Here is a 24,069-nt window from a genome sequence, read left to right on the forward strand (position 1 = left end):
TGACTTGGCTTTCTTTTTCTTAATTTCCTTGCCATATTAGTTCAGTTGGTGTTTAATTCATTGAAAATTTTTAAAATGGTGGCAGAATGTGAGCTTTGGTTTTATTTATTTATTTTAAACTAGGTCCTCTTCTGATTAGTGCGTTCATCTGAAACACAAAAAACATATGTAGGAGAAAAACATGAGCGGATTAAGAGAAGTGCATTAGGAAGAGAGAACAAAAAGGAAAAGGGGCAGAGTGCAAAAGAAGATAAAAGGAATAGTATATGAAGAGCTATTCTGAAGCTACAGTACTAGTAAGAGAAGGTCTAAATAGAGCCATTGAGTAGCAGAAGGCAAATTATCAATGCATGGCAATAAGAATCTGTAGCAGTGATGCCTTTTTTGTTTGCTTGGTCTTCATTAAAAGCTGCTTTTTGGTGGCTAATGCAACTGACCTGTGCACACACAAGTAAGAACTTACACAGAGGACCAGGAAACATTTGTGTATTCTAATAATTCAGGTGTTATCTAATTGCCATTATATTTAAAGAAATGTCTGAAGCAATTTGAGAGCATTTAGTAATTATTTTAAGACTCCTGAAGGGCAGGTTAAGATCCGGAAGAAAAGGTGTTAGTTTGCAGCTTTGCAGACAGGAGACAGCATTTCACATTCATGCAGTGGTTTGTACTTAGATCTTGACCTTTCAAAGTCTTTGATTTTGAGAAATACCCTGAGTTCCAGAGAGCCCACGTGTAGACAAGTTAACCTTAAAAGGAGAGTTATCTAGGAATGAGCATCTACAAATAACTGCGAAGAGCATTAAATTGTTTGCAGTGGTTAGCTGAACTGCAGTAATACTCAATTACTACTCTCAAGAGGCTGTGTATTCTTCTTCAAGTCCTCAATAAAAAGTGAACACTTGTTCTCCTCTGCCCTTTTTTACCTTTGTATCTAAATAATTTTTGAACTTGCAAATAAGAAGAGACTACCCAAGTGAAGGTTGCCTTCGCTATTGTACTTGCAGCAGAACAAAAATCCCCTTAAGCTTTAATGGAAGAACCTGCTGAGGAACATGAATGCAGTTAAAGGACACAGGTTGGAGAAAGTGGGAGTGTAGGAAAGGGTGCAGTGCCTGAGGTCAGAAAGGGAGGATCTCATGCAGGAAACAAAACTTTCTGCAGTCAGCATATGTATTTTTTACATGCATATATATATATATATATATATATATATATATACATATGTGCACATACACAAATATGTGTCGTATATGGAAGGGACAAGACTTCTAGTTTCAGTGAAACCCAGGGAGTGGAAGAGGAAGGTGGACAGCAGGGTGATGGGAAGGGTATGTAAAATAAATGCATTAGAGGAAGGACGCACTGAAGGATATGTAGTTATCTTGGCAGATGGGGTCTTATGGGTGAGTGGTTACAATTCCTTCTTAGAGGGAACAGTGCTCATTTTTCCTTCTCAGTCCAGTTTATTTCTCTGGAGAGGTGTTAATGCACCACACCTCTCAGCATCTCAGAAGGGCAACCAAAACACCAAGCAGTGAGTGCAGAAAGGAAAGGGCCCACACAAGCAACCTCAGGCAAGAGGCCAGGGCTGCCAGGGGCGAGGCTGTTCCCAGCCTGCTCCTTCTGCAGCCAAGGAGAGATTTCCTGCCGCCAAGGGCTGTCAGTCTTCTGGCATCCGCGGACTTTACATTCTTATAAGAAGCTATTTAATTAAGCAAACAGATAAGCTCCTGCAGCAAAAAGGCCTTATTTATTGAGCATTGTTTTGACTGGTACAAGCTACTTGAGCAGGAAATGTTTCCAAGACAGTTTCCTTATTTAGCACATGCTTGAAGCCTTGCATGGATCTGGCTGTGCTTTCCAACAGGATTTCCCTTTTCTGTCAACAGAATAACTTCCCAGCCAGCAGCCGTGAACGCCTGCAGGACCTGAAGTCTACAGTGGATTTGCTGACCAGCATCACTTTTTTCAGGATGAAGGTAGTGACACGGGTGGGGATGGGAATGGCACCTCTGCAGTTTTTCCCCCAGGAGTTGATTTCCCATTTTCAAAGCATTGTTTCGCGTTGTTGTGCTTTAGACACTTAAGGAAAATGGAAATCATCTGCGAATATGTATAAACATCCACATTTTGTCTTTACTTCACTGTGTTTTGCACTGTGAAGATGTAAATTGGTTTTTGCCTAGGGTTCTTGAATCATAAGTATGGCATTAAAAAAAAAAAGAGGAGGAATAAAGAAAATTGGCTAGTTTTAGGAAGATAATTTGCTCCTGTTAACATCATTAGGAAGCTTTTCTACAAAATATCAGTCACTACCATCTATTCACTATTTTTTATCTAGTAAATATTTTAGAGTTTATCTCATGGATGGCAAAATCCTGCAATAAGATAATAACTCTCTGTAGAGATCCAGAGGAGTTGTTATGAATGCTAATATGCTGGTTCTGTAGTTAAGTTTATTGTTCTAGCAGTGTGTAATTAGATTATTTTTAATTTCTGATTATTGGTTTCTAAATTTTTTTTAAAGTTTACAACCTGCTGCCATCAGTTTGTACATGTCACTTAGAAATTTTTATCTTATCAAAAACCAAGTGTTAAATTTGAGCTGTTTCAGGAAGTTCTTAAAATTACTCCTAACCCTTAGGGTAAATGATGTTTTAGAACTCTATTTTAAGTGTTCATTCAGACAATCTGTCTGTATTGAAAGTTTACTTTATAGAAATCCTCTGAGAAGTTTAGAGATACTGACAGTATCAAAGTTGCTGGGTCGTTGTTGTATTTGCAGGGTGATGCCTGCCTATCTGTTTAGTCTAAAGTGCTCCTGCAGCATTTTTTTAAAGCAACATAACAAAGAAATAATGAAAACAGCTGCTCTTGCAAGAGGAAAAGGCATATCAGTTGGCATGACCCTAGGGATTCTGGTGTTCTTTAAAATTCAATGAAGCTTGTAATGAAAGATGTCCTTAATGCAAGTTTTTGTATTTGAAGGCATACGAGTGGTCTTCAGCAAGACTTTCCAGATCAGATGTTATCTGCTCTGCTGGTCTGTTGCACATTATTCCAGTGTTGGGAAAGATTACTTGCTGGCTTCGTAACAAAATCCTATAAATTCAGCAGAAACTGTGTGTTTGGCTCAGATTATACGCATATCAAGCCACATGATCTGTCTATTTTGAGAAATCTTCCTTGACACTTCAAAATCTCTTTTTAGTCTGCAAATGGTCCTGTGGGGAGATGAGTGTCATCACTGTTTTTTGATGCCTGGGGAGAGTGACCCATTTGTGGCTTCAGGTCACTGAGAGCACAAGTTGCTGAAAGCAGATCCACCAAGCCCTGGGTGGTTCCCAAACCAGCAGTGTGTTCCTTCCCTGCTTGATTTATGAACAGTGCTTTGTTTGACTCTCTTTGTTGTCTCCTTGCCAGGTCCAAGAGCTGCAGAGCCCACCCCGAGCCAGCCAGGTAGTGAAGGACTGTGTGAAAGCTTGTCTCAACTCCACCTACGAGTACATTTTCAACAACTGTCATGAGCTGTACAGTCGCGAGTACCAGACAGACCCTGTGAGTAGCTGATAAGAAGGCAGAAGTCCAAGCTTCTGATTTCCTTAAGATAATAACAAGAATACTAATTGATACAAAAAGCCAACACAAACAAAATTATGCGACTTGTTATCTTCTGAATGCACGAAACTTGTAATCAAATAATGAGCGCTAATTAGTAAGTGGAGGATGATAATTGTTTTACACTAATTATGATGCATTTTGCCAGCCTCAGCATTATTTGTGAAGGGAAGGTTTGATGTAGCTTTGAATGAGCAAAAGCCAATTAGAGCAGACGTAGACTGATCCAGGAAACTTTAGCATATATAAACCTCGAGCAGTGAAATTTTATCTTGTTTTCTAGCAGCCAGTATCCTGCACTGAGTTTAGAAGGTGCCTCTAGACACAAACTGTTTTCAAATCCATAAAAACTCCCCTAACCACTCTGTAGTAATGCACACACAATGTGTCAGTGTGGATATAGTCATCAGCCAGGTGCCTAAAAAGCAAGTATTTGGAATTAGCTTAGGGAAAATAATTGTCTCAGCAGGTCTCCTGGAGCCTGGCCTGCTCTTGGCATGGTAAATGACAAAACAGGGATTAGTTGGGTTTGAGGTCACCAGTGAGCAACATGGTTTGGCATGTTACTGTGTTTTGCATTAGATCAGGCAAATTGCCAACAGTCATTATCAGAGAAAGGACCCACAGGTAATTAGTATTTGGAGTTTGGATGATAATCTACATTTGTCAGCTTTTTCTGTCCCCTCAAAGTTTATGCTGTTTTTCCAATGGCTTCCTTCCCAGAACAAAAATCAGGACCTTCCTCCTGAGGAGCAGGGCCCCAGCATCAGGAACCTTGATTTCTGGCCCAAGCTCATCACTTTGATAGTTTCCATCATAGAAGAGGACAAGAATTCCTACACCCCAGTCCTGAATCAGTAAGAATCTTCCATGTCCCGTGTGGCTAATACTCGTCTGTGTGTGCTCTGCTTTATTTGCTGAACTGCTTTCTTTCTCTTCTTGTCAGTTGTGCATTTATAGAAGTACTTATCTTGTCTGTCTGTCTTTCTGTCTTATCTGTCTCTGCCTTTATAAATAACTCTTTTTGATTGGGATGGAAGAGTTTCAAAAGGTTCAGTTACGCTGGCGTTCGAGCACAAACACCCTGATTATTACAATCCTGAACTCAGGGAGGCACCTGAAAACGGGGTGAGAGTTCTTTTGGTTTTTTCTGATGTTGAGCAGTTCTGGGGTGCACATTAATGCACACAGTGGTGCTGTGGTGCCTTACACTGTGATTTAGGAACATGGTGTTCAGGGCGGCACTGGGAGATTGCATTGGGTGGAGTTGGCATAGCATTGGAAAGGAACCTGAAATGGGTCTGTTTAACCAGTGGACACCCCTCTGACAGTCCCACAGAGCAGGAGAGAGAGAGAGAGATCTGACAAGGCATTGTACACAAACAGCTTGATTATGCCCTAGTGATCACTGATTTAACATTTAGGTTATCATCATTCACATGTCAACCTAGTAACCCTTGAAATGGAGAATAATAAAATGGACAAGGAAAGGGAAAATGGTGCAAGGGCACTGAGATCACATTATTGTGTTCATTACTACTTGGAAAGACATCCAGGGTCTTGCTTTATGAGTTAAAACCAGTGTTGTTTTCAGATTACCTAATCTATGCCACAGAGTCCAGTTTACCATCTCCAATTATCACCTGGACCTTTATCTAGGGTGAAGGAGTTCTGTAAGGTTGAGTTTTTCAGCGTACAGTGTAGCTCAGAGCTGAATAAAGAAGAACCTTTTGCTCTGCCGCATACCAAAGCTTTTCCAAATGTCCCCTCAGGTTTCCTCAGGAGCTTGCAGTTGGGAAGATCAGCGCAGAGGTGATGTGGAGTCTTTTTGCCCAGGATATGAAATACGCCATGGAGGGTAAGAGAATGTCTCACTGCTGCTAACTGACTTGTTGCTGATCTCTTCTTCTCCATCCATTTGGTGAAAATGAGGCCCAAGCACAGGAGTTGCAGCACTGTTTGGAGCAGGGATTTCCAGTGGCTTGTTTGCGCACAGCTGCCTTATGGGGGAGAATTGAGGTCAAGATCTGCATGAGCTCCAGGCCTCTGTGTCAGGCTGCGTGGCAAGCTATTTATTGTCATCCCAGCTGGTTTGAAATCAGAAGTTCTCTTTGACCTGAGGTCACATGGGCTTAGATTAGCAGCCAGCAGCAGCTTCATTCTGCAGTGTACTGTGGTAGAAAGGGCTGAAGAGGTAGGTGGACTCTGGGTTTTGCCATGGCTCTAGTTCCCTGGATATACGGCATAGATGGTCTAAGCCATTGGCAGAAAGGTGCCGTTAGAACAATTTCTGCTGCAGACATCTTCATTTTGAATTACCCTTTACATAATTCCACCTCCTAGGAGGGTACTGTTTCTGAAAATGAGTTAGGCATGCAAAGCCCAGCAAACTTCCAGAAAGGAATTCTGCTACTTGCAGTACTCTTCAGGTGGTTGATTGCAGTTTCTGAACTTGATTTTATTTCTATACATTGATTTGCACAATCTAATCAGCTTTTTGTGAGGTTCAGAGAGCATCCAGCTCCCACTAGCTCTGCAGCTGTGGTAGCAGTTGCTTTCTCAGTATTTTGCAGTATTGGTCTCTATGATCTCTATAAGGTGCTATTGTGATAAAAGAGAAGTGCTGGTGCTGTCTGTGGCATGCTAGTGTTTGTATTCATATTCCAAATCCAAGTCAAACCTACTGCTTTTGGTCACTCACAAAATTTTGCTCAATCCACTTGTCCCCAGTTTGATTTGAGCTTGCATATAGAAGTGACAGCCTATTAGACTCTCACTTCAAAGTGCTAGGACAAAAATGCTGCCAGTAAGAGAATTTCCTGTGTTTTGTTCTTCAGAAACAGTCTGTGGGGTTGCTCTGTAAGTGAAGAAGGTTGACTGCATTTATTTTATTAATCTCTGTCAGTGCAACAGATACAGAGACTGTACTGTGGGGGGAGGCTCTTTGCCAGCTGTGGGCTTGAGTTCAGAAGGCTGCAAGGCTGGATGAAATGTTCTCGATTTGGTGTTAGCAACTTTTTATATATGCTTGTACCCCACAGTGCCTTTGTCTTATGAGGTCATGCTGATGTAAGAACAGACACTGGGAAGAAGGACTAAGACCTACTTTGTTGAAGAATGTCTTTTATAGGGACTGTCACTACTTGCTGATGCGTTAGAGATGAGGCAACAGTGATAATTTCATGTTATCTTTCCCTAGAAACTGTTTGCTCCTGCAAACCATTGTAGCTCCCCTTTCAGTTTTGTCCTTACTTATATAGGAGAGATGGAGCATCTCTGCTATGAAGAAAGTCTGACAGAGTTGGGATTGTTCAGCCTGGAAAAGAGAAGCCCTCCAGGTGACTTAATTACAGCCTTCCTGTACGTGCAGGGAGCCTACAAGGAAGATGGAGAGGGACTTTTTACAAGAGCATGGAGTGACAGGACAAGGGGGAACGGCTTCAAACTGAAAGAGAATAGGTTTAGATTGGATATTAGGAAAGAATTTTTTCCCGTGAGTGTGTTGAGGCCCTGGAACAGGTTGCCCAGAGAAGCTGTGAGTGACACATCCCTGGCAGTGTTCAAGGCCAGGTTGGATGGGGCTTTGAGCAACCTGGTCTAGTGGAAGATGTCCCTGCCCATGGCATGTTGGGTGGAACGAGATGATCATTATTGTCTCTTCCAACTCAAGGCAATCTATGGTTCTATTTACTCCTGTGTGCTTGCTGTCAAGAATGTATAATGCAATTTACTCTTCTAACTGTTGCAAGTGCCCTATCTTCCTCCTTTACCTGCAGCCATGAGATCTCTCCAGATCTGGTTTATTACTTTCCTAGGATTCTCTTTCCCTGTTGCATCCAAAATGTACCTGTAAAAAGGTTACATATGTGAATTTGACTGTCAAAGGAGTCATGACTTTGACTGGTTTTTTTTTTTTTGTCTTTTTAATGACTTTATTTGATTGCCATGTTCGCTCGGCTTTCCAGGTTTTCTCTGTTCACATCTCATACCATGTCCCCTTTGACTCTGTTCCCATTCATCAATCTGGGCTTATTTTACCTTTTGCTGACAACCTTCTGGTCACTTGTGAGCTTCTTAAGACAAGGATTGGTATCGTGTTTCCACCCCTTAGTTCCTCAATGCATAGCAAATACTCGCTGAAAGACCATCGCTCTTCGAAATATTTATTGCTGACAAAAATTGACACAAAGGCGGCTGATGAACAGGGGAGGATTTGCATTTTGAGCAAAAGTTGAAAAACTGCATGGTAATGTATTTGTACTCTAGCTGTGCAAGTTCTGCGGGAGGGTTGGACAGCAGTAAAGTGTGTTGGGGTGTGTCTCTTCCAAATATATATTCAAGAGATCCTCAGGGTGCAAAATTCTATTTGAGGCAAGTGTGATTCCTCACTGCTTTGCTCTCCAGAAACTTGTGAAGATAACCTTTAGAACAAGCTCTACAATAATTCAATTATAGGCCTTACTACATATATTTTAAATGCAGATGATTGGATTAACTGTGTATTTTTTTTTAAACTGGGTTAAAAAAGGGATTGAAGGAAACCAATTGAATGATGTGAAGGATGATGATTAGATTTGCCGTCCTTAGCTCTTGGCTCTGTCATTTCTCAGGTTCAGTCACTGATAGTTCTACCAGTTTAACTGCACTAAGAGTTTCATATTCATTTTGCCAGTTTGTGGCATCATCCCTGGGTACATTTCTGGTGTGCTCCACGTTCTGTATGCATCAGGAGCTATCTTCAACAAAAGCTAATCTATTTTGTAGAGATACGTGCACGTGAACCCAGACTGTAACACTTGCTCCTAACTTTCTTCATGGTGTTTTCCCTTATGTTCTGTTCCTAAGTTCTAGATCACATGAGCTCGTTCACCTCACCAAGTGGTAAGTTCATGCTCCTTGTGGAGCTTGTAGCTGTGAGTAGACAAAGAGTTTTAACCTGTTACCCATAGTTTTAGCGCTTTGGATGTAGTTTGTCACACTAGCTTTAGTGTTCTGTAGTTTAATGCCAGCATTAAAACAGGTCTGCAAAGAAGACTTGAAAGACCATACTGCTGCTGTAGAAATGGAGGGTATGTGCTGTAAGGGAGACTCTTGTTCTAATCAGTCACTCCAGGTTTTTGACAGTACCTGATGGACTGAGCAGTTCTGAGAAATAGCCCCTTTGCTGGGTCCCAGGCATTAAGATGTAGGTAATGTCTCTTGAAGAATAGCTACTGAGGCCAGAGCTCCAGTTCATGTGAGGCTCTATTCCTTCCCTTCTGGCCCGGGTGACGCTTGAGGATCTCTGGCCCTTCCACTCTGCAGTGACATTAAGTTTTCTTCTTGCACAAAGGTCATGTGAAGGGTTTGGAGTAGAAAGAGTGGTGGGCCTGGCTGCATGAAACTGCCCCCTGCCTCCTTCCAGCCTCATACTTCCACACTGCTCTCCTGGATACAGTGTGGAAGACAGTTGGGAGGCTCAGGTGGGAGATGGTTTCTTTGAGATGGAGAGTAGTGCCTGGCTGTGTGAGTTATTTTCCTTTTTCCCCATCGTGCCTTTCCCAGCTGGAGTTTACCCCCATGTGCACCCATGAAGCCTGTGCAGGACAATATATAAACCCTAACTTATACCTAGAATACAGTGCATAAAGGCTTCAGATCCAGAGTTCATGCCAGCCTATGGATGCTGCACCACGTGTCCTTTGGGCACCTTCTGAAGAGTTAGATTGCTGATGTGGGAAATGTTTGAGTCATAAAAATTAAACAACTATTCTCTATTTAAAATATGTTTAGGAACTGGTAGCAGCCGTGTGTTTGACTGCTGAAAGGGCAAGTGCACTGCAGACAGATCTTATGCCTTCAGCTCTCCTAAGGAGACTCAGCATCTGAGACAACAGAAGCTCCAGGATCTACCCCTCTTGTTTTCCCTCTTTCCCAAAGCAGTGATAACTCAAGGCACCATTCACAGCAGACCTGGCACTTGCCTGTTTACTGGCGAAGGCAGTACAGGACAAGTCTTTGATAAATGTCCTGGGTTCCTCATCAACCTAAGAGCAAAACAGATCAGATGACCATGTGTCCCAGACTTGGCTGGCAGGATCATGCTCCTCTGGAATCACTGTAGCGTAGATGATGATTTTCCAAGTCATCCACTGGGACAACCTCTGGGACACTGACTGGTTAATGGGAGTTAATAGGTTTCTCACTGTCCTCTGTGAAACCTCTGTGGCCCAGAAGGCATGAACACCTCGAGCAAAGAGGCTTGTGTTCTTCCTTTATTAGAAAGGCCTTAAAAGACAGCAATAGAAAATCAACGTCATCCTTGACAGCACCGTTTTATCTTGGTTTGGACACATCAGCATTAGGAGAGTTGCAAATTGGAAGCGTCTCTGATAGGTAGAGAGACTGAGTAGACTTGGCAGGCAGGATTGAAATAAATCATTCTGCCACTTTCTCACTTCTAATAAGGAGAAGGGGATCAGAGGCACACACAGATGCCATCTGTCTAAAGTGTTGATGCTTCAACAGCCTCAGTACCTATTAGAGTTTCTTTGCAGAAATTTGGCATTATTTGCTAGAAATTAACCCATGAAAAGTAGGATAACCATCACAAAAAAATAATCTGTGGATTGAAGGATGTGGTGGAAGCACTGTTCTCCGCCTGAAAAAGTAGAACTGGATGTGATGCTAGAAACTGTGCTGCTAGGGAGCAGTTCCCTATTAATGCCTTAATGATATGGCCTTGGTGACCCTAAAAGCTTTTCTTCACTGGGGGCTGTTCACAGATGAAATCTGGTGAGGAAGTGTGTGAGACTTACAGAACTCTGTGGTCTTTTCAGGATAAAACACAATAGTTGCTGCACAACATCTCTGCGCTGTTCCGCTGCTGCTGCTGCTAAGCTCTTTAAAAGCCAGCAGGTTATAAAGCAGCACAGAAATGTTCTAAGACTGATGGCTCCCAGGATCTTCACTTTAATGGCTCCCAGGATCTTCACTTTACTTTTTCTAAAATGGGTTTTCAATGTATGCCCTGACTGATGAGTTTCCATGTCACCTTCAGGTGGTCTTAAACATTTCCCCTTATAAAGGAAGCAGCTTATCAAAACTGTGCGGTGTCCATTGAAGGAGGGAAGGCAGATGGTGTGAGCTGTTGGGAATGAGGGGGGGTTGAGTCTTTGTTGGCTTTCTTTGTCCTCCAGAATGTGTGAGCTGTTGTAGTTCAATTTTGTCTTTTCTCTGTCACAAGCCCCACCTCTCTTTCGCATACGTAAAGTTCTCTTTTACGGTGGTAAGACCTCTCCTTCTTTCTTTTACTTTCCTATAGTTTATGCTTTTAGTGTCAAGTGTCTCCTTTAGCACTTAGATGGCCAGGTAGTCCTAGTAGCTGTCCTTGGGCTTAGCTTCTGTGGCTGCTTTGCATCTTCATCTTCTGCAACTTAGAAGTGTTTTAAATGTTCTAATAAAAACCAGAAAAAGGCTTGAATTCCTTGCTTTTAGTGCATTGCTTAATTTTGAGGAACTAAGACTGATTTAAGTCCTTTTTTTGTCCAAGTCAGACCTTCCCTCTGCAGGAACAGCACTTTCACCATACAGGAACAGCAGCTGGAAGCAGCGCGTGTCCAAGTTAATGAGGTTATAATTGTCCATTGGTTTCCTCAGTCACAGGGAGCAAAGTGGGCACAGTTATTGCTCTGTTTGTTTCCAGACCTGTGGAGAGAGTTTGTATTTTCTTCTGCAGTTGCTTGAGAGATGTCAGCAGTTCAGACACTGAGTATACTCCTTAGTACTCAAAAAAAAAATACGATACATAACATAGCATATTATCATACATAACATAAAACAGGAACGGACTTTCCACAGCTCCAATACAAGCAAATTCACTTGGAGGGAAATGGACTATAGTACATGTAATATGTCCATTGAATCATCACTCCTGGGGACTGGGTCTCTCAGATATTGGGCATTCCACTGCTTGGCAGTTGCCAAGGCTTATGGAAAAATTTTGAATGAAAATTTCTCAGGATTTTGTGTTTTCAGTTGGATAATTCGTACTTGATGTGGACCTTCTTCTTGTGCAGATTGGTGAAGCTCCAAGAGAGATGTGGAAGTTCCTCAGTGTTTTGAATTAGTTGCAAGAATTCACATTTACATGAAAATAGATGATGATGATGATGATGATGATGATGATGATGATGATGATGATGATGATGATGATGATGATGATGATGATAATGATGCTGATGATGATGATGTAAGATAAGCTTGTCTGTCAGGTAACTGATTAGAAAACTATGGCCATTTTGCATCATGAAGATGTGTCTTCCATTTATGAGTGTCTGTAGCATGTATTGCTCACATGTGCATAGATCTACTCAGTTACTGGATACCTCTACTGAAGTCCTAAATTAAAGCCATTCAAAGTTAAGAAAAATACTTCCTCTTTTTAACATAGCTGAATCCTGTCTGCATATCAGCAGTGATGCCCATGGAAAGTTACATCAGTTATGAGGTACCCACATGTAAGATAGGAAGATAAGTCTAAAGTCAAATTCTAAGGATATAAAACTGAGCCTGAGCTAAAATCATGTGTGTCTTAGTATAATATCTCACTGTAGTCATGGAGTAGCAGATTGTTGTGGTGCTAGAGTGAACAAAGAAGTTTGGCACAAAGTGTATTCCTGCTGTGAAGCTTGGCAAACAAAAGAGATGGATATGGACAGGCAGCACTGGGAAGCGGCAGTGCAGAATTGATCACCTGATAACTCAGGATCACAGTGCAGACAAAAGCCAGCTGCTGAATCCTCATAGCATCATGAAAAAGGAATTAATTTCAATCTTTTCAAGGGAGATTTTGAAGAAAAGCAGTGCAGTAGAAGGAGCTGCCTGTTGTAAGCACATGAGGGGTGGCTTTGGAGAAAGCGTTGGGGAGAACTTAACAAGTAGTTTAAAAACAGGGTTTGTGGGCTGATCAGAGGTGGGAGTCAATTGCTGGAAGATGGTAGTGTGGACGTAGGCTGTGAAGGGCCTTGAGAGTGAAGACATGGTGCATACTTTCCTTGTGTTAAGTAAGGGGAGCTGTGATCTGAGGAGCTGTAACGTAAGTCTGAGTATGGCCAGTGCTTCAGCAGCAGAGGCGTGTGGGAAGGGTCATGCTATGGAGGTATGTGCATTACACAGGGAAAAACTGCATTGTCCCAGCATTGTCTGGATACAAAAACATGAGGAAACCTGGAGGGAGGAAGAGGCTCAACAGCAGATACTGCCTTCTGGAAAAGAAGGGATCAGGAAAGACTCCACCTCCTGCGTAGTTCATTTGAACTTGCTTGTGACTCATACTGTCAAACTCTTGGTGTTTTCTACTTGTCTCCTATGGGATGTAGTGTAACATGTTGCTATTGCCTTTGTATCCAAGAGTGAACAGATTTGCTTGCCATGATTTTTCCTCTGCAATGATGGAATCTCAACTGTGATATGTTAAATGAAAAGACCATAAGAGATTGCTCTGTTTTTATTGCTTTGACAACCAAAAATCTTCAACAAATGGAAGTATTAATTAGAGCTACAGAAATAAACTCCAGAACCCCAATGGTCAACCTCCAAGAATCTGTGCCTGCTGCCAAAATCCTGTGTTGTGAAGATTTTATGACTCTATAGATGCTTCATCCTCAAAACATTGCATAGTGCAGATATGCTTTATAAAACCTTCCTATGCCTGACGGCAATGATAGTGGTAAGTTCAGGCCTAACTGCTTATTTTTCCTTCCTTACAGAGCATGAGAAACACAGACTGTGTAAAAGCGCGGACTATATGAATTTACACTTCAAAGTGAAGTGGCTGTACAATGAATATGTTCGTGATCTGCCTGCCTTCAAGGGAAAAGTGCCTGAATATCCAGCGTGAGTGTATTACGTCTCCTTTAGTAAATCCCTGCTATCTGTCTCCTTGTGTTACCTTGAGGGTAGAGGGATCATTTGGTTCTCCCGTGACTGCCTTCATGGTACAGCATGTCTTCACTCCTGATTTTCTGTGCTTTTTTTATGTGCATGTTAGTCCCCTGTGGTGTTCTGTGCCACTGCCCCAACCCAACTCAGTCCCTTATTGTACAGTATCTCCCAACATTTCAAAAGCTTTAGCAATGGCATGGACAGTCTCTAAGTCACTCTGTGCCTGCAGTGTGGGCTTTGGTCAGTTCTTGAACAGCAGATGTAGGCTTGCATTCTTGTGTTAGTATGTACAGGTTTATGTGTATATACTGTATGTCTCTGTGTGTGGATGTCATATGTACAGACAACAGGATTTGTAAGATGTTTTCTCTTTTTTAGAAAGACTGGGTGGTTTAGCTGTAAACATCAGATAAGCTTTTGCTCTTGGGCTCGAAGCAGTTGTTTGTAACTTCTATTTAACTTTAAAAGAGCAACAGTAGATTTCAGACCTGGAAAAGGTGTATGAGCCCAAAAGGGAGCAACCCAGAGATAATGCTGTAGCTAGAGTTCCTTGCCTAAGTCAAGAGCAGGTATCCTGGGTCTGCCCACTGTTTTAACTGGTTTTCAGAGGCTTTCAGTGGTGGTTGCACCACATCTCCTTTTTTCTTGTGCTTCATTGTTATCCCTCCATTGGTTTTCGGGGGTTTAACACACTTTCCTTTTTCTCCCTCCAAATCTTTCTTGTTTTGATTTTAGGTTGTTATAGGCTGAGCGCGGAGAATAAATTGTTCCTGCTTTACAAGACTAAAATGTTCTACTCATGTCTCCTCCTAGTCTTCTGCTGGTTCTTGTTTCTTCCCAGCTTTCCTTGTAAAAGAGGTTTACTCACCTCTTTCCAGCTGGCCTGTGTCTGAACATACGATACACAGCCTTAAATATCGATGTTTCATCTAGACCTTGCCTTGCATTGCCTTGCAGACAGTTGGTGCTGCTCTCTGAGTTGACAGCACCTCTTTTTTTTTTTTTTTAATTTTATTCAGAGGTATCACTGACTAGTGATGCTTCCAGTGGGCCACAGGCCAGCCCACGGGCACCCTCAGCGTTGTGTCCTACCACGCTGCTGTTCACATCCTGTTCACTTCTGTCCAAATGCAGCACTTTGCACATGTCCTCCTTGAAAAACATGGACTGTGTTTCCAGTTTGGCACTTTGAATTCTCCTCCCATCCTGTTGTGCATGTGGTCCCTCAAGCTTGGTGCCAGCTGCATACTAATAAGACAGAGGCAGTTGGCATAATTGCTCGGCATGGGCTGTGGGCGTTGATTAACAAATCAGGTCAGCAAGAGGCATAAACTCAGTGAACAGGGTGCTGGAATGGCAGTCTCAGAAGCCCTGTTCTCTTTGCTGCGCCTCTGAGTCGGGGCAGTCTCAGGCAAGCCATCAGACATTCTTAATCTCTCTTTTTCTCCTGTGTAATCATGATAATGATGCTCACTTTTGTTCTGCAGACTTCTGCAGTCTGTTCTGCTCTGCTGGCCTTTGTGGTAGAGCTTCAGTGCTCATGTGCATTTGCAGCCAATGCCTTTGTTACTTCACTCTTTTATTTTAGTACAATAGGCACATTGTCACACATAGGTGATGTTTATTTCAACCATAACCTTCACCTGTCATGAAATATCCCTTTGATATCAATTACAGCTATGTGCTCTTGTCCTTTGATTTGCTTCATCACAAGTACTTTTAGTCTTGAAACTTCCTTAAACAAAGGAGTCCACACATCAGGTTAGCACATCAGTAAACTCTTTAGGTGAAACTAAATTGCTGCTGTCCAGACAACAGTTGGGTTGTCTGACTTCTTGTCAGACAAGAGGTTATCCACAGACTCGCTTTTCATGTTGAAACTATGAGAAACCATGTTTCTGATAGCCTTGAGATATAATTGAACAAAGTGAAGGCTCCAAAGTATTGAAGCTGAAGTTTTTATACTTCCTTTATTTTCTGAAAATTGGCAGCAGTTTCTGACACGGAAATAGCTATGTATCTGGGAGTGAGTCTTCAAAACTTCCTCTCTTCAGCTTTTAGCTGCCAGCTAACCTAGCTTTTTAGATGTGTAAAATAAGTGTTCTATGTTTTGCTTTAATACTGATGTTAGCATGCAGCTAGCATTGTAGCTGCCTCCTCTCTGGTGGGGGAAGGTATTCCTTCCTTGAGATTCTATTGACTTATCCTGGCTCTCTTCATCAAACACAGTATTTATTCTTCTACTCTTTGGAACCCTGCCTGCCTTCTTGCCTCAGCACTTGCCAAGGCCCAGAGGTTGTTCACTGGATACCCACAGCAAATGCACAAGATCAATTCACCTGTAAAGTGTCACACTGCAGGAGCCATGCTCTTGGCCAAGCTGAAATGGTAGCCTTTTGTGTTACCTCTCTGTCATGCAGCCAGCAGAGGTAAACTTCCATTTAATCCCAAAGTGCTGCTCCCTTTCCCAGCAGGCAGGACTGAAGCGTGTTCCATGCATACCTCGTTTGGAGGGGTTTTCTGTGCTGTCTGGAGTCAGTGCTGACCCCAGTGAGCACAGAATGTCTCTGAAGCAGCACTGTGAGCTACTGCCTTGTGTGCTGGTGCGTGAGTCATTACAACGTTTGCGTCTGGATCAATAATTGAAGCAGACGAGGGAGAAGATATTTGCCATATAACATTTTGAAGCTATTTCTGCATGAAATCAGATTATTTTTATTCGGTTTTGTGCTAGATAATTTTGAATATGGTTCTAGAATATGTTGCCTTTGCAGTCCCCCTCACTTGCTCAGCAGCCCAAGACCTGATAGTAGAGCACTGTAAGGGGTACTTGGCCTAAGATAACTCTAGGTTTGTGTTACAGTTCAGAGCACATTTTGGTCCTGAATATGCACATAGACTGGAAGTATTTATGAATTATTTTCATCTCTTGTGTTTTCCTGCCAGAAATAAAGGGCAAAGTTTAGGCTGGCCTTGCAAATATATCTACGGAATATCCTGACCTGACCTAAGTGATTCACTTAATATTCATAGTAAACTTTTTCCTGAAGGCAATGCTTTTTTTAATGAGGGGGAAGGAAATATACCATACCCACCCACCCACCCACCTTTTTTGTTGCCACCTTTGTTTAGACAATTTGGCAAGACAGTAAAATACCTACGCACCTGATTTTGTAGGTCAACATATGGTAGCCATAAAAATGGGCAGTGACTGTTCTCAACAGCAAATGGCTCTTTCTTGTGAATGTGGTGCAGTAACTAAGGATGAATGATAATCAGGAAGTTGCTCTGCTTCTCAGAGTGAAAACTGTGGCTTCTGGCACCAACAAGTAATCCTCCCTGTGCACTGACCTATGACATGTGAAGCAGTCAACAGCTCACAGCCTGGGAACTGTGAAACAGGTGGAAGATATATAGCTGCTTCCTTGTAAAATGCCTGAGTTCCCTTCTAAGGCTCGAGCTGTTTAAAATACACTATTGCAGTTTAAAAGAAAATGTTGAAAGCTTGAGAAACTTGCAGCAGACTTCAACATATGCTGACTTTTAGGAGCCTGAAGTGCCATTCAAAAGGAATTTTTCCAGAATACAGGAAGTCCATATGTCTGTGACAGTGTTCCACTGTTGCTGTCTATAATAAATAGGGCTGCATAGACAGGTTTCTGTTGGCATTTTAACACTGTGTCAGTTACAATTTCCAATATTAGCATTGATGTGCTTTATATTTCAAAGTGTAGAGAGTATTTAAGGCTATCTAGTGTGCTTTGCCTGTGAATTTGCTCTTGATCTCCCTCTCATGTCTGGCACATGCTTTCATGTTCTTTGCAAACTCAGCCCATAATTAGCACAATCTCTATGAACACAGCTGCCTGTTTAGAGGAGGCTGTACTCTCTGAAGCTCATATAATAATCTTTTGTATGGACTAAATCACACATGGACACTTTTTCCTTTTATTTGTGAATGCTGTTTAGTAATATTTGAAATGAAGATTTGCTTCAGCTGTGCTATGTTGGCACTTGCATGCAACAAATTCTAGACAGACATTTAAATAAGGCTGTAAGTGCTATGTTACTGCTTAAACACAGACAACAAAAACACCACCACCACCCCCTTTTTGTACTGTGTGAATATGTCCCACAGAGCAGAGAACAGAGGGACCAGCTGTAAGATCCCATCACTGGAGCTGCCTCTCACCTTGCCTGTTTGGACAAGGTGGGATAACGTAGAAGCCTTTTGTTCAGTGCAGGAGGTAACTGCAGACGCCAGCTCATGTGAGAAACTGCTCATGTGTCAGATTCAGCAATGGCAGCTTCTTAAGTTCTCCTCTACCATTTAGCTTATCCTCCACAGTGAAGGGGAACAACAAACTTTGTTGTCCTTGTTCTTGAAATTCCCTATTTTGGGGTTCTTGCACCAATGCAGTTGGTCCAGTACTCAACATGAATTAAGTGTGTGCTTCTTCAGAGGAAAACAGTGAATAGCTGCTGACAGGCTGTCAAGCCCTAGGAAATGTCACCAGAGGTTGATCTTATTCAGGTATCTTCACAGTGAGACCAGCAGCCCATGGAAATGGGAGGGTTTTCTAAGGGAGCCTCGGGGAAGGGGAGAGCAGGACTAAAGTGGAGAAAACTTCTAGCCTTAATTCTTCTGCCTGGTATTCCAGGAAGATACCTGTATCTCCAGATGAGGTGACTTAAGGGCCCTGGGAAACACGTGCTTCTTTTCCTCCCTTTATACTTGTTTGCAGCTCTCACGTGAAAGCTGGTACATCCAAGTGGGCAGCAGGAGAGGTGCCCTTTGGCATGCAGAGATAGTGGGTGTGGAGGCCTCCCTTGTGCTGTCTGGCACTTGAGTGAAAGGGGAAGAAACAACAAAGTGCTTTGAGATGATGCAAAGTTAAATGTGGTTCTCGGGGGTGGGGGCGGGAAAGGGAAGGTACCAAGAAGAGAAAAGATGGGGAGAAGGACGAAAACAAATCAGGACCAGCAGTCTGCAGAGGCTGAGCTGGGCTGTGTCCTGCTGGTCCAGCCCAAGTCATGGTACAGGCCCTGCTCACTGGTTGCTTCAGAACAGGTACGAGTATATTTGGGAACTTGGACTGCATGCACGGACAGCAGCACTCAGACATCTAACAGTGGCAAGCTTTCATAAGGCTGGCTGGAACTGTAGCACTGGTTGGAGTGCTCTGTTTCCTGCTGTAACTTGCTGTCTTTCCTGACCCTCCCGCAGGTGGTTTGAGCAATTTGTGATGCAGTGGCTGGATGAAAATGAAGATGTTTCCTTAGACTTCCTGCATGGTGCTCTGGAGAGAGATAAAAAAGACGGGGTATGTAGGTCACACTGAGTGAAACACTTGGTCCTACATCGTTCAGTGCACAGAACCAAATAAAACACTGTGAATTCAGCTGTCATACAAATGGAGCATGTGGCCCTTTATGCTTGCCAAACAACTGGGAAACTCATTTATTTTAGGACTTTACAGGTCACAGAGAGCTTTCTAATAGCAAGGTATATATAATTCATTTATGTCTGTTCTGCTGCTGTTAATCTGTCAGGCAGTGGCTTGGTGCTCTCTCTGTTTGGGAGAGGTAATTGAAATTGAAAATTGAGGCACTTTGCATGTACTTAGTCATGCAGTGAGAATGTGACCTTAATCCACTGACAGACCAATCTTATTCTTAATTTGCTGACTATTCCCAATGGAGAGAAGAGCTTTCTCGTTTATTCAGTGACTGTAGTCTGTGGTACTAATGGAAACAGTTTGTTTAATATCTAAATTTTTAAAAAAAAAAAAAGATTAAAAAGAGCTCTTGACTCTCTCCTTCTTTCCTCATTAACTGACAGACCATGCATTTCATCAAGATTCTCAGCATCAAGCTGCACTTCCCTGGTGCCTGTCATGTCATCACTAGTAAAGGACAGTAAACTTACAACCCAACTGAACTGGCTATTTAGCATCTCTAGGCCTTTTGGAGAGTTTTTCTGACTAATTCTGAGGAAGACGTAGGTTTGGATAAATTTGTCCTGCCTTCAATGGCACAAATGATGGAAACACACATGAAATGGGTGTTATTTCAGATCTCTCTGCTTGACAGTGACTCTCTGTAATTCTGTTTTAGTTCCAGCAAACGTCTGAGCATGCTCTGTTCTCTTGCTCGGTGGTGGATGTCTTCACCCAGCTCAATCAGAGCTTTGAGATCATTAAGAAGCTGGAGTGCCCAGATCCTGTCATTGTTGCTCATTATAATAGGAGGTTCGCTAAGGTAATATCCTCAGCATCCAGATGTTAGTCTTTCCTTAGTAAGATGTAAAACAATGTGAAGGGGTTTTTTGTTTTATTTCCTGGAGTTCTTATGCAGTGGTAGAGGACAGGTAACAGTGCTCATATCTTGTCTTCACAGACTATTGGGAAAGTGCTGATGGAGTATGCTGACATACTCTCCAAGAGCTTCGAGTCCTACTGTTCCAAGGAGAAACTGGTGAGCTTCTCTTTTGCTTTGGAGAATCACATAATTGTCCTGATGAAACCAGTCTCCCATTGCACCTGGCCGTGGTGATGGTGTAAATATTTTTAGCAGTGTTATCATCATTCATTTGCTTTTGCAGATTGAATTGTGGCTTGGCCCTAAAATAAAAACAGGTCCTGAAGATGATCTGCAGGGCTTGGAGGCTGAGAGGTTGCCTTGAAATTAACTTCCACACTACCTGAGTTGTGTGTTACAGAGGTGACTGAAAAGTGGGCACAGATTGCTCTGTAGATCTGGTACTTTGCAGACATCTCCTATCTGGGTGTTCTGAAACTGACTGTCCCATTTCAAGCTGTAGAAAAATGACTTGGTTGTTTTTGGTGGTTTTTTTATGTTTGAGTGCTGAAATCTGTGCATGCCTTTCCTCTTGTTTGACTCTCGGATCTGGTGGTACTTGGGGAAGCGTACTGAGGCACAAGGTCTCTCACTGATGATGATGTGTTGGCATCCTGAGCAGTAACAGGCACCTGCTTTTGTCCCTGCAGCCCTGCATCCTGATGAATAACATCCAACAACTGCGGGTGCAGCTGGAGAAGATGTTTGAAGCCATGGGTGGTAAAGAGGTAAGAGAGCCCGGAGACTGAGTGTTGCTCATTCCTGCTGCACCGTTGTTACTGGGGTATGTGCATTGTGATGGTTCTTTAGGCCTGAAGTCATGAGAAGAGCCTTGTGACACCTGGCCCTGTAAGTGTGAGGAGGCAGCAGTGGCTGAAGACTTTTCACCCATATCTGTCATAAAAAGCAGAACCAAATATTTTGAAGCACAGAATAGCATGGAGAAGGAAAGGGAAGGTTGCATGCCATGCTCATGTGGGCTTCATGTGGGTGTGGCTGGTGGTTTCTCAACCCTGAAGACAGAGAAGTCTGAGAACTGTTGAGAGTTGAATCATTTTATATGGCATGCAATTGTGGGACAGTACCTTTAGTATGAAATGTCCAAAATCCAATACATTATAGATATGCAAATAAGAGTTCTGCACTCATGTTTTGAGGGATACTCAGATGTGTCTATTTTTTTATGAGATGGTCATTTTTACAGAAATAATGTTTTATTCTCCCCAGATCACTCTTTCTGTTCTAATATAATGTATGTATCTTTTTTTTTCCTCTTCTTTTTTCACTGCTTTTCAAGATTCAGGAAGATGAAGAAAAGCCTGCTGATGCTGATGTTAGGAAAAAATTATTATCAAGTGCATTTACTTTGGTTGTGTTGTGATAGAGCCTGTGCTATGACCTGTATGCCAAGAGGAGAGTCAGCTTTGCTGATGGACAGCTTAGTTTTTGCCTATATTGCTTTTCCAAAGCTTTCTTGTGCTCAGTGGCAGAATTCTATGAAGTGGCAAAAATCTCAACAAATAGATTTGCCCCATGAGGCAAGGAAAACTGCTGTCATTCTTTTACATGTCACCTCAACAATACTAATTTCTGAGCCCTACATCAAGAGCTATATGGTCCCAGCTGTAATAGCAGCAGTAGCTAAATGCTCATTTTTGGGGAAAAAAGTAAACTTGTGATGAAATGTTTGTGAAGTGGCTTATAAAATTTTAATGCCTGTGCATTTAATTTCCCTTAAGGAAGCAATTTGCTACTATTTTCTGTAGCGGTAGCCATTAAGTAGAATTTCCCTATAGTTCAAATTGAAAATATCCCCTGATACTGTATTAAATAAGTGGAGAATAACAGGTGTTTCTTGAGACTGTTGGCTACTTTCCCTAGACTTCTTTTCTGCATTCTGCCCCTTAAAGCGTTCCTCAGGAGGTGTAAGTAAGATAAAACAAAGGTAATAATTCCACTATTTCCCCTGTGCTGTGGAATCAAAAGAAAAAAAGGGGAGAGAAATCCAGACCGTGAGCAATAAAACACACAGGAAGAAATGTGACAAACACACTAGGAAGCTGGTTTTTGGAAGTGATTTTTTCTTTTCTTCTCAAATGATGCTTACTGCACTTCATGGGGCTGCTGCTGATCACCAGAAATAAATCGTGTTGTGTTAGGTGCCTGCATTATTTGCTGTCCCCAGGGGTTTCCTGCTTGGTGACTATGTCGTACATTTGCTTCTTGACTTGAAACCTGCAGGTTCTCTGTTTTGCTAGAGTAAACAAGGTCTTGTCCTAGTAGAGTAGTCTTTCTGATGCAGATTGAACCTGACTATTGGGTAACAATTGGTGAGACAACAGCTTTGAAAACAGGACTTTTTGGAAAACGTAGCTGTGGGTTTTATCCTCCTTCAGGAAGGACAGTTCTTACTTTCTGTGAGAGATCTCTTTTATATTCATCTATACATCACCCAGGTACAAAACAGGGCAAAAATTGCCCGGCATTTCTGGTTTAATGTGTTGACATCATGTGATCTGTGAACATTATTAGTCAGAAACAATAAGGACAACAGCCAGCAAAGCTTCAGAGAGCTCTGTGTGGAGGCATTCTCTTGGGTCTGTGCTTGAGAACTCAAGGCAAATATATTTATGCACACACATACATATGTGCATACACAGAGAAAAGTATCTTAAATTATTTTTGGGAATTATAATTAATAATTTTATTTCCCTTTTGTGCTGTGTTGATCTCATGGGATCAAAACAGCATGACCATGACTCAGGAGCATTCTCAGACATCCCTAAAGCATGTTTTGGAAAGGCAGTGTTTATGGAGTGGCAGATTGCATTAAAAGCATAATGAACAGTGGAACTGGGGGGGTGAGTCCTGGATAAAAACTGATGAACACCTTTTGAAACCTTTGATTCATCTGAATTATCTCCAATACACCGCAGAATGGAGATTATAATTAGCTCTGTGCTAACGTGGGCTACATACATTCACTGCTAGTGTTTGCCTGAACTTGGCCCATTTATTTAATTATTCATACTTTATCTAATAAAACCCAATGTCTCCTTTGTTTTCCACCCACCTCTGCAGTTTTCCTGCAGAGTTCAGCCTGCAGTCCGTTATTTTGCTTAGCTTTTTACAAGTAATGAACTCATGCCACTGAAATTAAAAAGTGTAGTACTGCATTGCATACTGCTGGACTCTAGATGTACTGTGAAAGACTAGTTTAAAACATTTCTACACCTTTTTTTTCCCTGAAGTCAATCATGTGAGGTGAGTATCAGAGACAAGCACTGCCTGGGGAACTCAAGGAATTAGCTGCTGAGTAGCTGCATATTGTCATCACACAATTTTCATGCCTTTGGTTTCAAGCTAATCTGCACAATTAAAGCTTTAGGAAACTCTCCTCTTAATGCTTAGCCAGAGTTAGCCCACATTTTAAATCCTAAGTTAGCCACCTGAATAACAAATTGCAGGGCAGCTTAGAAACAGCCAAGATTTAATAGCAATGTTCTCAGAGGATTTGCGGTATCCACTGTTTGCTCCTCTTTAGCTTCCCACATGCCATAGCTAAGGCCACCCTAGTATTTGGGAAGTTGGCAGCTGTTGTTTGGATTCAGTGCAGGTCCTTAAAAGGGGGTTGGACCTGGTGAGCTCCCTGCCTCTCAGTCACCTCTGCAGAGTGGAGCTCCCATGGGCTGGTAGAGAAAGGCACAGCAAAAATAAGCAGCTTCAAACTGGAGTCAGAGGAACTCCATTACTAGCATAAAGCTAAAATAAGTTAGCAGGGCGTAATTCTTTACCTGCTGATAGGTTAGGTCAGACGTGATGATTTCGCAGTGTCTCTGCCTTGTATATGTGAATTGATTAACATCTTCAGCCTTTTAAAAGGTGAGGGCTGTGTCTCTCCACCTACACCAGCTACAGAAAAGCCTTTCAGTTCTGCTCACTTGCACTTCAGCAGTTGGTGTAGAAACCAAAGAAGAACCAGTGGCATCTCTTGGATAACTTGGACCCCATGACAGCAAATTCTTAGACTCAGGGGTTCTGTTTCATGCATGAGAGAAGCAGGAGATCAACCTAAATGCAAGTTGATAGCCCTGTGCTGTAAATGCCACCATTCAGATTAGAAGACAACTTGAGATTTCAGCCCTAAATGGGCTTGGATGAGAC

The 24,069-nt window shown here is 42.2% G+C and overlaps 1 protein-coding gene across 9 annotated transcripts in view; it reads left to right on the forward strand.

Moving 5' to 3' along the window:
• Positions 1-24,069, forward strand: part of UNC13B (unc-13 homolog B) — a 208,215-nt gene that overhangs the window by 153,746 nt on the left and 30,400 nt on the right. For all 9 annotated transcript variants that reach the window (XM_027906490.1, XM_027906498.1, XM_027906507.1 and 6 more), the window contains 9 exons: positions 1,893-1,982; positions 3,427-3,561; positions 4,345-4,478; positions 5,394-5,479; positions 13,371-13,497; positions 18,773-18,869; positions 19,663-19,806; positions 19,945-20,022; positions 20,556-20,633. In XM_027906490.1, the coding sequence (XP_027762291.1) occupies positions 1,893-1,982; positions 3,427-3,561; positions 4,345-4,478; positions 5,394-5,479; positions 13,371-13,497; positions 18,773-18,869; positions 19,663-19,806; positions 19,945-20,022; positions 20,556-20,633 (969 nt within the window). The remainder of the gene's footprint in view (positions 1-1,892; positions 1,983-3,426; positions 3,562-4,344; positions 4,479-5,393; positions 5,480-13,370; positions 13,498-18,772; positions 18,870-19,662; positions 19,807-19,944; positions 20,023-20,555; positions 20,634-24,069) is intronic.

Source organism: Empidonax traillii, unplaced genomic scaffold (genome assembly GCF_003031625.1).
Source record: "Empidonax traillii isolate 1590-97213 ecotype Southwest subspecies unplaced genomic scaffold, ASM303162v1 scaffold26:size2357266, whole genome shotgun sequence".
NCBI lineage: Eukaryota > Metazoa > Chordata > Aves > Passeriformes > Tyrannidae > Empidonax > Empidonax traillii.